Source organism: Microtus pennsylvanicus, chromosome 14 (assembly GCF_037038515.1).
Source record: "Microtus pennsylvanicus isolate mMicPen1 chromosome 14, mMicPen1.hap1, whole genome shotgun sequence".
Taxonomy (NCBI): Eukaryota; Metazoa; Chordata; class Mammalia; order Rodentia; family Cricetidae; genus Microtus; species Microtus pennsylvanicus.
Genome location: NC_134592.1, coordinates 56,295,847 through 56,308,669, shown reverse-complemented (window position 1 = coordinate 56,308,669; position 12,823 = coordinate 56,295,847). Strand labels below are relative to the sequence as shown.

General features: G+C 39.6%; 1 protein-coding gene across 3 annotated transcripts in view; it reads right to left on the bottom strand.

Annotated features, from left to right (window-relative positions):
• The window catches only part of Baz1a (bromodomain adjacent to zinc finger domain 1A), a 75,930-nt gene that overhangs the window by 30,093 nt on the left and 33,014 nt on the right, over nt 1-12,823 (bottom strand). For all 3 annotated transcript variants that reach the window (XM_075947441.1, XM_075947439.1, XM_075947440.1), the window contains exons 6-12: nt 9,980-10,067; nt 7,535-7,669; nt 4,989-5,088; nt 4,208-4,374; nt 3,571-3,666; nt 2,511-2,649; nt 1,220-1,366 (exon numbers count right to left, since the gene is read on the bottom strand). In XM_075947441.1, coding sequence (XP_075803556.1) covers nt 1,220-1,366; nt 2,511-2,649; nt 3,571-3,666; nt 4,208-4,374; nt 4,989-5,088; nt 7,535-7,669; nt 9,980-10,067 — 872 coding nt within the window. The remainder of the gene's footprint in view (nt 1-1,219; nt 1,367-2,510; nt 2,650-3,570; nt 3,667-4,207; nt 4,375-4,988; nt 5,089-7,534; nt 7,670-9,979; nt 10,068-12,823) is intronic.

Here is a 12,823-nt window from a genome sequence, read left to right as displayed (position 1 = left end):
GTGTTACCAACAGCTATGAAATGTTCCTGGCTAAAACAACACAATGGCTATCTGACTATTTTCACTCGATTGACTTTATTACCTAGGGTGAAAACAGAACTGCTAAAACTACCTTGATATGGAACATACGGTGATCAGCCTTACGCTGGAGAATACATTTCAGTTCAACCCACACCACACAGGCAGAGGCAGACGACACTGGTACGTATTTACCAATATCTTCTTGATCCATTCCCTAGGCACAGAACTCAAACTATCTATCCAGGGACAAAAAAATCTACCGGACTGGAGGAAGTCTCGTCTTTGTGCACCAACGCTCTGCTGTTGAGATACCTCCCAGGATGACTTCCTAATGAAGATGTTTGCAAAGCAGGCTGAAGCATTATTTAACCAAGCTCCTAGTCCATAATCTCGTGTGTGGCAGTATCCACAGAATATTACTCAGGGAGGCAAATCAGTATTGAGTTCGGTGTGTTGCTGAGGATGACCCTGAGCAGCTTCTGATCCTCTTGCCTCTACCTCCCAAGTGCTGGCATTGTGGGAGTGCTCTCCCATGCCCGCTGTGAGGTGGTGTGAGACTAGGTAATCGTATCCACACATACTGTTTAAGTGGTAGAAATAGAGACAGTTTATTAAGAAAGTAAAAGGAAGTGTGCATCTGAGAATGGAAGTGGACTAGACAGCCGGACCAATCCAGTACTTCTGAGCATGTCTAGATGTTTTCCAAAGGTTTCCTACAAGAAAGCTTTGCTATGTTAACACACTATATATGGACCTTGGGTATTTAAAAGCATAGAGTTTAAAGAACAAAATTTCTATTCAAACTATCAAGGTAAAAACTTTTCCTCCAAATGTCAGTGTAAAAAGCGTCAGATTTACAATAAATAAAATTAGCAATAGTGCTATAGTTGAAAGTAGTAATGAGAGTATAAGTTTTCCCAACACAGTCAGTGAGATGCTTCAAAATTACAAGGGGAAATGTGAATGAGGACGAAATAAAAAGGAAGACAACTCAGGGAAAGTGCCTCAAAGGCTGTCAGAAGCAGGCTGCACCAATGTTAAGTTTTAGAGACAACTGATAATGCATTGTTAGCATAATATGACTTAGCATCAGATAAACTGAATTCCTGTATTTCCTAATAATCACGATCTAATAATCATCAAATCCAGTTTTACTACAACGCTACCAGTTCAATGAGCAATGATTCTGAACTCTGACCTTTGGTGTCAGCATCAGTTATCTGCTCTTTGGCTACTTCCTCCTCTTCTTCAGCCATGGCCTGGAAGATTGCAGTCAGGAAGAAAAAAAGCAATTCACACAGTGGGCCTTCACTGTCATTTCCTACAAGAGCTTCCTCTAACACTTCTGCGAATAAAACGTTTAAAAGGAATTTAAAGTTCTGTCATGACTGAAAAACAACTCCACTGGAAAATAATAAACAATCAACCAACATCAGCCTATGCAAGTGTTCTCCTACGTGTTTGCTTATGAGAGTAGATCCACCTATTATCTAAACCAAAATAAATTATGATTTCAACACAGAAAAATAAGTCAAAGTCGGTGTGCTAAGAAACCCAAAATATAACATCTGGACCAATATAACATCTAATTTAAAGCCGAAGCACAACCTTAACTACATGTAAAAACATACAATTTTCAACGGATGTGGTGATATATATTGCTAACGTTTGGAGGTAGGGGCAGGACTGCCACAGATGAAGGCAGATTGTTCTACCTGAGTACACAGGAAGCTCTGAGCCAGTCAGAGCTATACAGTAATACTGTCTCAAAATCAAAATAAACAAATATAAATAAAGCAAATTGGTCCCACTGTTCATGAGAGCTATGTGGGATGTTGTTTACCCAATAGTGTACAGGAGAGGTAATTACCATTATTGTTTTAATCCTAATATTGTGTAGGTATTAAATGTTTCTTCTCTAATTTATTTTACCTAAAATGCTCTTGATTCATAAGGCATAATGCTTCATGCCTTAAACTTAGCCCATAAAGAGAAACTGAAGAATCTGAAAACCCAATTGGTCAATGTACTCTTATTAAAGTAAGAATGATAATGCAATTCCATCTTGAAGGCTTTCTACATGCACCTTAGAAAAATTTATTAGATAAAAATTTAAAATTTGATTCAACCCCCTTTTTATATTGAACTCTATTATAAATGTTTATATAGTGCTTTTAAATACACAGGTAAATCAGTCCTAAATTAGAAGCAGACAATATCTGTCTTTAAACTCTCACATGCCAGTCCTTACTCAGAAGGTCTACTCTCCAGCCCTTGAGCTCTAGGCAGTCTATAGTGGTTCTCAGCCTAGCTAGCGGCTTATGTTTCCTAGTGGGAGGTCCATGAAGAAAGTCTGCACACATGGCATCTTAACAACTAGTTAGTCAAGCCTTCAGGGCCCCACTTCTAGGCACTCTCACTGCGGTCACATGGGAGTCTCTAAACGGCAGGGTAAACTGCAGTGCGGCAACAGGTGATTGAGTACTTGCCTAAGGATACTCCCTCAGGAAACTCATCTTGAAGATCAAAGAGTTCCCCAAATGCATGAAGGAACTCCAGAACCATCAGCGCATCACCAAAGATCTCAGGAGGTAGTCTAGTTTTCACTGGAGTTGGTTCCGGAAGTTCCTGCAAGGTTAAACAGTCCTTGTAATATTCGAACCAGGTGCAAGAAAGCTAAAGGGGTGCACAGCCTAACACACTCTTGACTAGTAAAGCTGTCCCGCGCGCACTAGTGGTCCTCACCCCCGGTGTTTACCACACTTACTTAGGAACTTGGTTTTACTAAACCACAGCCCATAGGAAGGAACTAGGAGGAAAGGGCATTTCCTCTACCTAAAGAAACAGCCGTAGGTGGAAGTGTCTTCCATCACGCTCAGGTTCTGAAGACAGACTAACTGTGCAGGTATCGCCAATGTGAACCTTGTAATACAGAGGACAACTGACTACCCACTGACTTAGAATGCTTCTGTATAAACTGAAGTGAATGAGAATTTTTAGATACTTTTAGAATATTTCCGAAAAAAAAACCATAATTATTATTCTCTTACCCTCTAATAAACCTAAATGCATGCCTGGCTACAGCAGTTATTGTATGTCAGATATCACAAAGACTGACCAGTTGTTTCGGTAGACCAGCCACCACTGTGAACTCATGCTATAAAAACAGCAACCCTGGAAAGCTAAGAGTGAACATCTGTACAACAGGCTGCTTCACTTCAGTTAAATATGAGGAAAAAGTATGTCTCAGCTGGGGGTCTACTTACACTAGAGTGACACAGACGGAGGGGAGACCCAGGCTGCCCGGACTACACAGTGACACCCATCGCACTGAAGAAAAAAAATAATCCACCAAAAATTTTCTTTCTGAGATAGTGTTTCAGTATGTAGACCAGGCTGGCCCCAAACTCACAGAAATGCACCCACCTGCCTCTAACTCCCCATTGCTGGATTAAATGCATCACCATGCTCAGCTCAACCAAGCATTTTGGCAGCAAAGCCACACAGAACAAACTAAACACATCTGTGTCGGACACCGCACGCTCATACCTTAAGGTCATCACATTCCATATCTTCTCTGGGTTTGCTCCACTGCTTTAAGTACTCCATATATTTTCTCTTTTCTTCACGCAATTTCTCTCTTTCCTAACAAAAAAGGTTAATAAAAATTATTAGAAGACATTTATTAGTCAGTATCAACAGGACTCGAGAACAGCTAATAAACACTGAGGCTGGGAGCTCGGCTAGTAGTCAACACATCCTGGGCTGCATCCTCAACACCACATAAAACAAAGCTTGGTGGCATACATTTGTAATTCCAGTACCTGGGGGTACTGGCAGGAATTCAAGGTTGTCCTTGGCACTGAGCAAATGTGGGGCTAGTCTAGGCTACATGTCTCAAAAACAAGCAAACAAAATCCTCTGGAGCTGTAACTACACACAGATGACTGCGAATGACTGTGAAGTGCCAAGTAGACAGGAATGTGTGACCCTTAAAACAGTCACTACATTTTCTGATGCAAAAGAGACATAAACAACTTTTTAAATCAGTGTTCTATGCACAGACTCAGAAGCAATGTGAATAAAGATGGTAAAAACATTTAATTTAAAAAATCAGCCATGCACTTAAATATGCAAATTTATATTACAGGTAAGAATTACATCTTATGCAGACGCCAGTGAATACCTTTTCTCTCTCTATTTTAAGTCGCTCCTTTTCTTCTTTTTTCTTTAGTCGCTCTTCTTCCACAATTTTCTTCAGCTCTTCCCTCTTTTTCTCCTTATCTTCCTTTTCTTTTTTTCTTGCTTCCAAAGCGTCTGCTTTTTCTCGCTTTAATTTAGCCTTTTCAAAAGCTGTGGGGAAGGTCAAATTTAAAACTGTATACAGACAAAAACAGACATTTGGCTTTTTTTTTAAAAAAAATCTAATTTAGGTTTTAGGTTAAATGAAATTAGTGGAGACTCAAGTTCTTGAAGAACTAGAAAGCTAGTAGATAATGGATTAAACAATAAGCTACCCACACCAGAACAAACGTATCCTGCCTTTGAAAGCAAAGACACTAGAACACATACAAAGAACGACAATCAAATAATCCACTTGTTAGGATACAGAACCACACCCCCCCTCCCAATCCCAATGGATTCATCTAGAACTCTCATGGGAGGCAGTTTTGTAAAGGCTATATATAGAGAACTCAGATATAATGACCTCCAACAGCTTCTAAATCCTGAAATCACTTCAGCTCAACTTAGCTTTAAGCAGTCTACTTGGGAATACGGTATATTTGAAGAGATGATAAGTCTCATTTAGAAAAAAAATGGCAGTTATCTGGAGGGAGGAAGCTTATAATTCTAAAACTAAAAAAAAAAGATAGATATATCATTCAGAAATATTCCTCACTTGGGCCCAGAGAAATAAACATTCTTTCTTGTCCTTAAATAGGGTTTAGGAGAATGTTAAAACTCACCTAGTGCCTTCATTTCTTCTTGTTTCAAAAGCTTGTCTCTTTCTTTAGTGGCTTTGTTCCGACAACCTGTAATAGTCTGTTTACTAACAATGTAGTCTTCCTAAAAAATAAACCAAGAAACAAGTGGTAAATCACACGTTCTCCCAAAAGCCCCCACCAGGACTTGCGGGTGTGCTACAGTGGTAGAGTCCTGACTAACACATAGCGACCCAAACCCTGGGATCGAATCGATGGTCAGCACAGCAACAAACAAAACAAAACAAAACAAAACATACCTTTCCTTTCTTTCTTTCTTTCTTGTTTTTTTTTTTTTTTTTTTTTTTGAGACAGGGTTTTTCTGTGTAACAACCCTGACTATCCTGGAACTCGCAGATTCACCTGCTTCTACCTCCGAAGTGCTGGGATTAAATGTGTGTGCTGCTACCACCTGGCCAGTTATACCTTTCCAAAATACTAAAATGAGTTCTGAATCTGCTATAAATGCACATTTAATAATTCTAATCGTAGTAATATCTACAACATGAGTCAATTCCAAAACTTACATGAATTAGAAAAATAACTGAAAATATATATTTCAAGAGCCATATATATATATATATGAAACATTCTTAAGATTACTTTATAAACTAGATGATACAAACATCAAATATGAAAGACATAACGATTGGTCAATATTAAGCAATACCAAATTTTTATTTCATTTTGGAACAGGATTCTTGCTCTGTAGCTTCTTTGCTGGCCTGGAACTTTCTATACAAGCCGAGCTGCCTTGGACTTGCTGTGATCATCCTGCCTCTCTCCTTTGTACCACACCCATCTCCTTAATATGCATGTATTGCTTTATACTATAATCTAACAAAGCATACAATTCATTTTAATATTTGAGTACCTGCTATGCATTAGGCCAGTGCTAAATCACAGTGATAAACAGGACAGACCTAGTCCTTTTCCTCATGGCTATATTATCTAGGAAGTCAGATCTTAAGAAGTAAAATATAAGAACTGTTTTAACAGCTAAAGTTCAATATTCTAAGAGATACCTTTCAAATCTCAAAATTTGGCTAAATCCCAAAGTGGAAATTGCAAACAGCTGAGAAAGATAATTACAACTGAACCAGAGTTGGGAAATAAAAGTAACTAACTGGTCACTATGTTGAAGATTATCTGAAGAAAGTTTTCACCCCCAAGGACAGAGAAAGTACGGGAAGAGTGACAAGGGTAGCTACACTTCCCGTGTTCCTCAGATGAGCATCAGAGGCAGAGGAAGCTGGCTTGTAAAGCACTACTTCATCACAGCCTCTAGTCAGCAGCCCAGGACCAGGAGAATCCAAGAGCGTTCCTCCCACTGCTGAGAGCTGCACACATTAGTTAGCTTGCTCTCAGACACTTCCAGGGTTGGGAAATGACAGTGACCTGACAAAGGAAAATTCTTATTGCTGAAAGGAATAAAGGCAAGTTGGGAAGTCACATTTTTCATCTTACACTGACCTTCCCTTTCCACTCTGAAATTTCTTAGAGAAGATTTACCTTGCATTCTAGGTCTCTCACTACATACCTTGAAACAGCAGTAAATTGCTATTTGCTTGGATTTAGGCTACCTCTTAATAGTTCAAGTCTATTTTCAGTAACTACATAAGCAAACTGGATACTAGAACCATTCTATTTACAAATTGCAGCCTCAAAAATACATATTCTGCCTCACTGCCCATTTTATCTCTCTGTGTATTTACAGACTGCCATGCTATATGAACTACGAAGACTGCAAATGAAAAGCCCTGAGTGTCTCACAACTGTGTTCATACCTCAAGTACCCTTCCCACCCTTCTGCCCTATGCTGAGTGTCGTAGTCACTGTTCTAGGCAGGAAACATGGCAGCAAGCAGGCAGAATCTGGAGAAGTAGCTGAGAGCTATGTCCAGATCCACAGGCTCAGACACTGGACCTGGCCTGGGCTTTGGAAGTCTTAGTCACCACTTCCTGAGGACTAAACATTCACATACACGAGCCTATAGAGGCCATTCTTATTCTAAACCCCACACCGAGAACTCTTCTGTGTCCTTCAAGTCCTCTGGTCAGAATTGCTCTGGATACTTCAACCTTACAGCTTATTTCCTGAGTTTTTCATCACATTTGTTTTTCCCTAGTAATTGCCTGTCCACTTGTTCCTACCTTGGTATGAGAATGTTTAATCCACACTGGAAACTTCACAAATCTTAATGCTGAGCAGTTGTCAAGAAAGCATACATTCAGCCAGGTGGTGGTGGCGCACGCCTTTAATCCCAGCACTCGGGAGGCAGAGGCAGGCAGATCTCTGTGAGTTCGAGGCCAGCCTGGTCTACAAGAGCAAGTTCAAGGACAGGCTCCAAAGCCACACAGAAACCCTGTCTCGAAAAACCAAAAGAAAAAAAAAAGGCATCCATTCAAATTTTCTCGTAGGAAGTAAACAGTCATCTTACAGAGTTAGGTGTAACAGGAACCAAGCATGTCCTTGATTGTAAGTGCTGCTTTATTAACAGCTAAAGGGTCGTTTGGCCTTTTTTCACCTACCTGACCAAGAGATAATCGTTTGGGAGGTCTTCCTCTTCGTCTGTTAGCAGGACTAAGGATAAATGTAGGTGGATCATCAGGGAAGAAATAAGAAAAATCTTGCTCTGCTATGTTGTATGTTGAAAGAGATGATGCCTTCATTAAAAACACACAGGGTATAGGAACAACACATCAGTGGACTGTATGCAGCATGCTCAAATGTCATATGACCACTATTAATGCTATAAAAATTAAGCCATTATGTAGCTGATTTATGTAGTCTCTTTTACTTTAAATAGTTCAGCAGAGAGATACCAACCAGAAAGGACACGGAAGTTCGCCATGAACTGAATACTGTGACACATGCCTGTAATCCCAGCATTTACAAGGTAGGACAAGAGGATCAGTTCAAGGTCATTCTTGGCTGAGTCGAGTAAGGTCCACTTACCCGAGACTCAGTCTAACAAAACCAAACCACCATACCAGAAAATATCAATAAAGTTTCTACAGATTTTTCAATACTAAAAACTATTTCAATATAATCTGGTTTTTATATTAATTTTTAATACTGGTGTGTGTGTGAGTGTACCTTTGAGGGCAGGTACCTCACTGGATCCCCCTGGAGCTGGAGTTAGGCAGTTGTAAATATCCAGTGTGCATTCTGGGAGCCAAACTCAGGTCCTCTGCAAGAGCAGTAATTAGCTCTTAACAATGAGCCATCTCTATAGGGCACTGTTTTGTTTGAATCTGCTTTGCCTCAGTTTTTCTGGTTTTTATTCACTACGGACCTCTAACTAGCCTTGACTTGCTATTTAAACGAGGTTGGTCTTGAATTCAGGCCTGCCTCTCCCTCCCGAGTGCTGAAATTACAGGCATGCACCACCATTCCTGGCTATATTCAAGTCATACACTTGACATTTAAAAAAACCCCTGTATTTTGTTTTTGTTTAGCATATAAAACATAATATAATGCTTCGATACATTCCAGATTAATCTCCCATGTGTAATTCCTCTGCCTCAGTCTTCTCAGTAGGATTACTTCCACCTAGCTCACAGTAAATCTGTCTCAGCCATCTTCCAACTACTGAACATATGGATTATTTTTTCAGGACTGGACAATGACTTAAGTTATTTATTCATGTATGTATGTATTGGTTTTTCAAGACAGGGTTTTCTGTAGCTTTGGAGCCTGTCTTGGAACTTGCTCTGTAGACCAGGCTGCCCTTGAACTCAGAGAGTTCTCTGTCTCTGTCTGCATCTCAAGTGCTGGGATTAAAGACATATGCCACCACTGCCCAGTGTAAAGTTTTTTTTAAAGATTTATTTATTATGTATACAGTGTTCTGCCTGCATGTGTGCGTGCACCCCAGAAGAGGGCACCAGATCTCATTACAGAGGGCTGTGAGCCACCATGTGGTTGCTGGGAATTGAACTCAGGACCTCTGGAAGAGTAGTCAGAGCTCTTAACCTGAGCAGCCTGATTTAATTCGGTTTAATGGACAGATTATAATTTTTTTTTACCTCAAAGAAAAAAGCCATTCACAAGAGTTTCAGGAAAGCAAAGCTACAAAAATGTTGATATTAACAAAGCAAGAAGAGTTCTACTAGACAATTTGTTTATTTTATTGGTAGAACACAAGATTTAGCATCTAAAACCGTTGATTCTGACCATTCTAATAACTCAGCAGCCCATTACATTTCACACTGGACTCTACTAGGACTCCTGCCATCCTGCCTTTGAGAACGCAGACTCCACACGAGCAGCAGAGTGGTTTCTTCTTGAATGCAGGATGATTTAAATAGTTCACATTAAAAAATCAATTTTACCATTTTTGACTTTTTATTTAATGCACAATAGAAGGTCTCTAAAATCTTGATTTTCAGGGCTGCGGATGCAGTTCAGTTGCTAAGTGCTTGCTCAGCACATATGAAGCCCTAAATTCAAACCCCACTCCACATATGGAGACACACCTGTAACACAGCACTTAGGAGGAGAGGGCTGGAGGGTCGTAAGTTTAAGGCGAGTCTCTGGTACACACAGCTTTATTTTCCCTCTAATCTAATATACACTGGCTTACTATTGGTCTAGGCGCCTGTGGTTAGCTCTCTTACGTCAGCATTTATTTAGCATTATTCTGAATTCATCTCTTCTCTGTGAGGCAGATTCACGCCGTTAGAAAGCAGTTAACTGATGGTGCAACTTTTCAGTTCTCCACCTGTTTTCACCTGTCTTGGTTGACCATCTATATCATTAAAAAGTGGTAGTAACTGAGCCACCTAAAAATTCTAAAAACAAAACTTAATTCAACAAAAATACACTTAAAAGGGACTAAAAATTAGTTCCTCAGATAAAATGAGAGCTATTTTAGCCATCTTTGAAATATTTTGGCAATATTACGAATTTATAGCACTATACAATTGCTATTTTTATTTCTTCCTGATAAATAATTTCACTATTTTCATTACCTTAATTTTAATGATTCCATCTTGTGGTTCACAGTGTTGCTTCAGAAAAAGCTTTAGTTTATCACGAGAAAATAGGTGTTTTCTCCGACTGATGGAGGAAAAAGGGTAGAATTAGTACACGTGATTTAGAACTCCATAATCACTACAAATTTAAAATATGGCTTAAATTTTTTTAACCTTTACCGATTATTTGTGGATTTCACATTGTGCATTCCGATCCCAGGTATCTCCTGGTCCCTCAAACTGGCCCTCATCTTTGCAACCTCTTCCCCCACCCTCCAAAAAAAAAAACAACCAAATTTAAAAGAAAAATCAAACATCAAACAAAACAAAGCAAAGGAAAAAAAAGGACAGCCTTGTCCTGAAAGCTGCGGTGTGGACTGTGGAGTCACACACTTCACCCTAAGTCCACTCATCTTTACTTCAAGTTAAAACATGACGTTTAAGCCCAGGAAAGGACTTACACAGGGGAGAATACTCATCCTCTAAAGGAACTTAGTAGACCTTATTAGAAACTCTACAGACGGGGAATATGCCAGAACTTAGAAAACCTGAGCGTATCAATTATAAAGCCTACTACAAAAACATTGTATGTATTTGTTGTTTAAAAATACAAATAAGGCCGAGCAGTGGTGGAGCATGCTTTTAATCCCAGAACTTGAGTGGCAGAGGCAGGCAGATCTCTGTAAGTTCGAGGCCAGCCTGGTCTACAAGAGCTAGTTCCAGGACAGGCTCCAAAGCTACAGAGAAACCATCTCGAAAAATAAACAAAACAAAACTCAAAATAAAAAACCACAAGAAAGTAGGAAAATTTTATTATTTTAAAAATTAAGATTGTAAGAGTACTGACTGCTCTTCCAGAGGTTCTAGGTTCAATTCCCAATACCTACACAGCAGCACACAATTGTCTGTAACTACAGTTCCAGTGGATCTGGCACCCTCACACACACATGCAGGCAAAATATCAACGCACAAAAACTAAAATGCCTTAAAAAACAACAAGAAAAGAAAAAAAAATAAAATTGAAGCTGGGTGATGGTGGCGCACGCCTTTACTCCTAGCATTCGGGAGGCAGACAGGTGGATCTCTGAGTTGGAGGCCAGCCTGGTCTACAGAGTGAGTTCCAGAACACGCTTCAAAACTACAGAGAAACCCTGTCTCTAAAAACAAAACAAAACAAAAAAATCAAAACTGACAAAAAATTAAAACAAAAATGATTAGTTAAGACATAACATCAACTAATCAATAATTCACATGGATAAAGCAAAACTGAATAGCGATCCTAACAAAATTTAAAGCCCTTTGTATTTAAACCTCATACAACAGTCAAATAATTAGAGAGATAAAAATTAAAGAGAATTAAGTTTCAAGCAAACAATTTTAATTTTCCTTTGGATCACGTAAAAGCATAACAACCCAAGTTTGATTCCCAGAACCAACACGGTGGTAAGAAAGAACCACTCCCTGACCCCCCCACAACCACGTGGCACAGGCCGCAGGCGCAGGCAAGCAGTGCTGCTTGACAAAGCTCCAGTATTTCAACGTCACAAACCACACTTCTCCAGCACCTTTTCACTTTCATTTTTAATCATTCTCAATATTAATGCCTTTTCTTTTGAGAAATTTTGTGGGGACTTTGGTAAAGAATAAAAATGTGTACAAAGGGGGCTGGAGAGAGGGCTCAGGGTTAAGAGCACACTGCTCTTCTGGACCATATGGCAGCTAACAACTGTAACTCCAAGATCTGACACCCTCAAACAGACATACATGCAGTCAAAACACCAATGCAATTAAAAATAAATTATAAAAAATGTGTACAATGGTAGCCTCTCTAAACAAAATAATTCTTTGGGGGAAAGAACAACCCCACAGAACCAGAAATTCCATTGTACCCTCCTAATTACACCAAGAACAGGAATGTTGGAGATTTACTAGATAGATGCATCTGATCCCAGGGATGAAAAGCCTACAATTTGGATCCAGAGCCTGAGGCCATTAAAGGCAAGAGTTCAGTTAATACATACACAGAAATCAGAAGGGAAAAGAATGGGACATAAGGACCTTCCCTTGTGGGAGCGGTCCATATAGTAAGACTAAGAAACTGTAGGATAGTGTCTCCATTCCCTTGGAGGCTTGAGGAAAGTACCTGCTTGGTAAGGCAGTCATCCCACTCATCTCTAGAAAGAGGAACTTGTGGCCCTTTCTTTGTCAAGGTCAAGGCCAGCTTCCTCAACTACTGACCTCAAGCCACACCAGCTCACAAGCCTGTCTCCCTTTTAAACCTATTTAACTATACAGTATAAAAAGTGTAGTCTCTTTTCAATTAAAGCTGCTCACAGACATCCCAATTCATCCTGTCTCCCTCCTTCTCTTCCCCCACTGACTCCGTATGTCCTCTTTGGAACATGAATCCTCCTGCCCAAGCAGGTCTTCAGTGCCTAAGCACTTTAGCGCGTGCGCACACACACGTAATAAAGAACTACTGACAGCTGAATAAATCAGGAAAGAACACACCAACTGGTTGTTCAATGCCAAATCGTCAGCCTTGAACATATACATACAAGTAACATTATATGGATTCAACAAAGTTATATTTAGGAATATACAGGTATATACATATATGTGTAGAATAAAAATTAGTAGAAAAAAGAGACCATTAATTTGAACAACAGTGGAGAGTGGTGTACGGGAGGTATGTTTGGAGGGAGAAGGGAAAAGGAAGAAATGCTGTAATTACAACCTTAAAAAGCAAGAGTAGAGAAGGCTTCTGAGGAATGACACTGGCCTCCACATACACACAAGTACACACCCCCACACCTACACCCCTACACAAACTAAAAAATA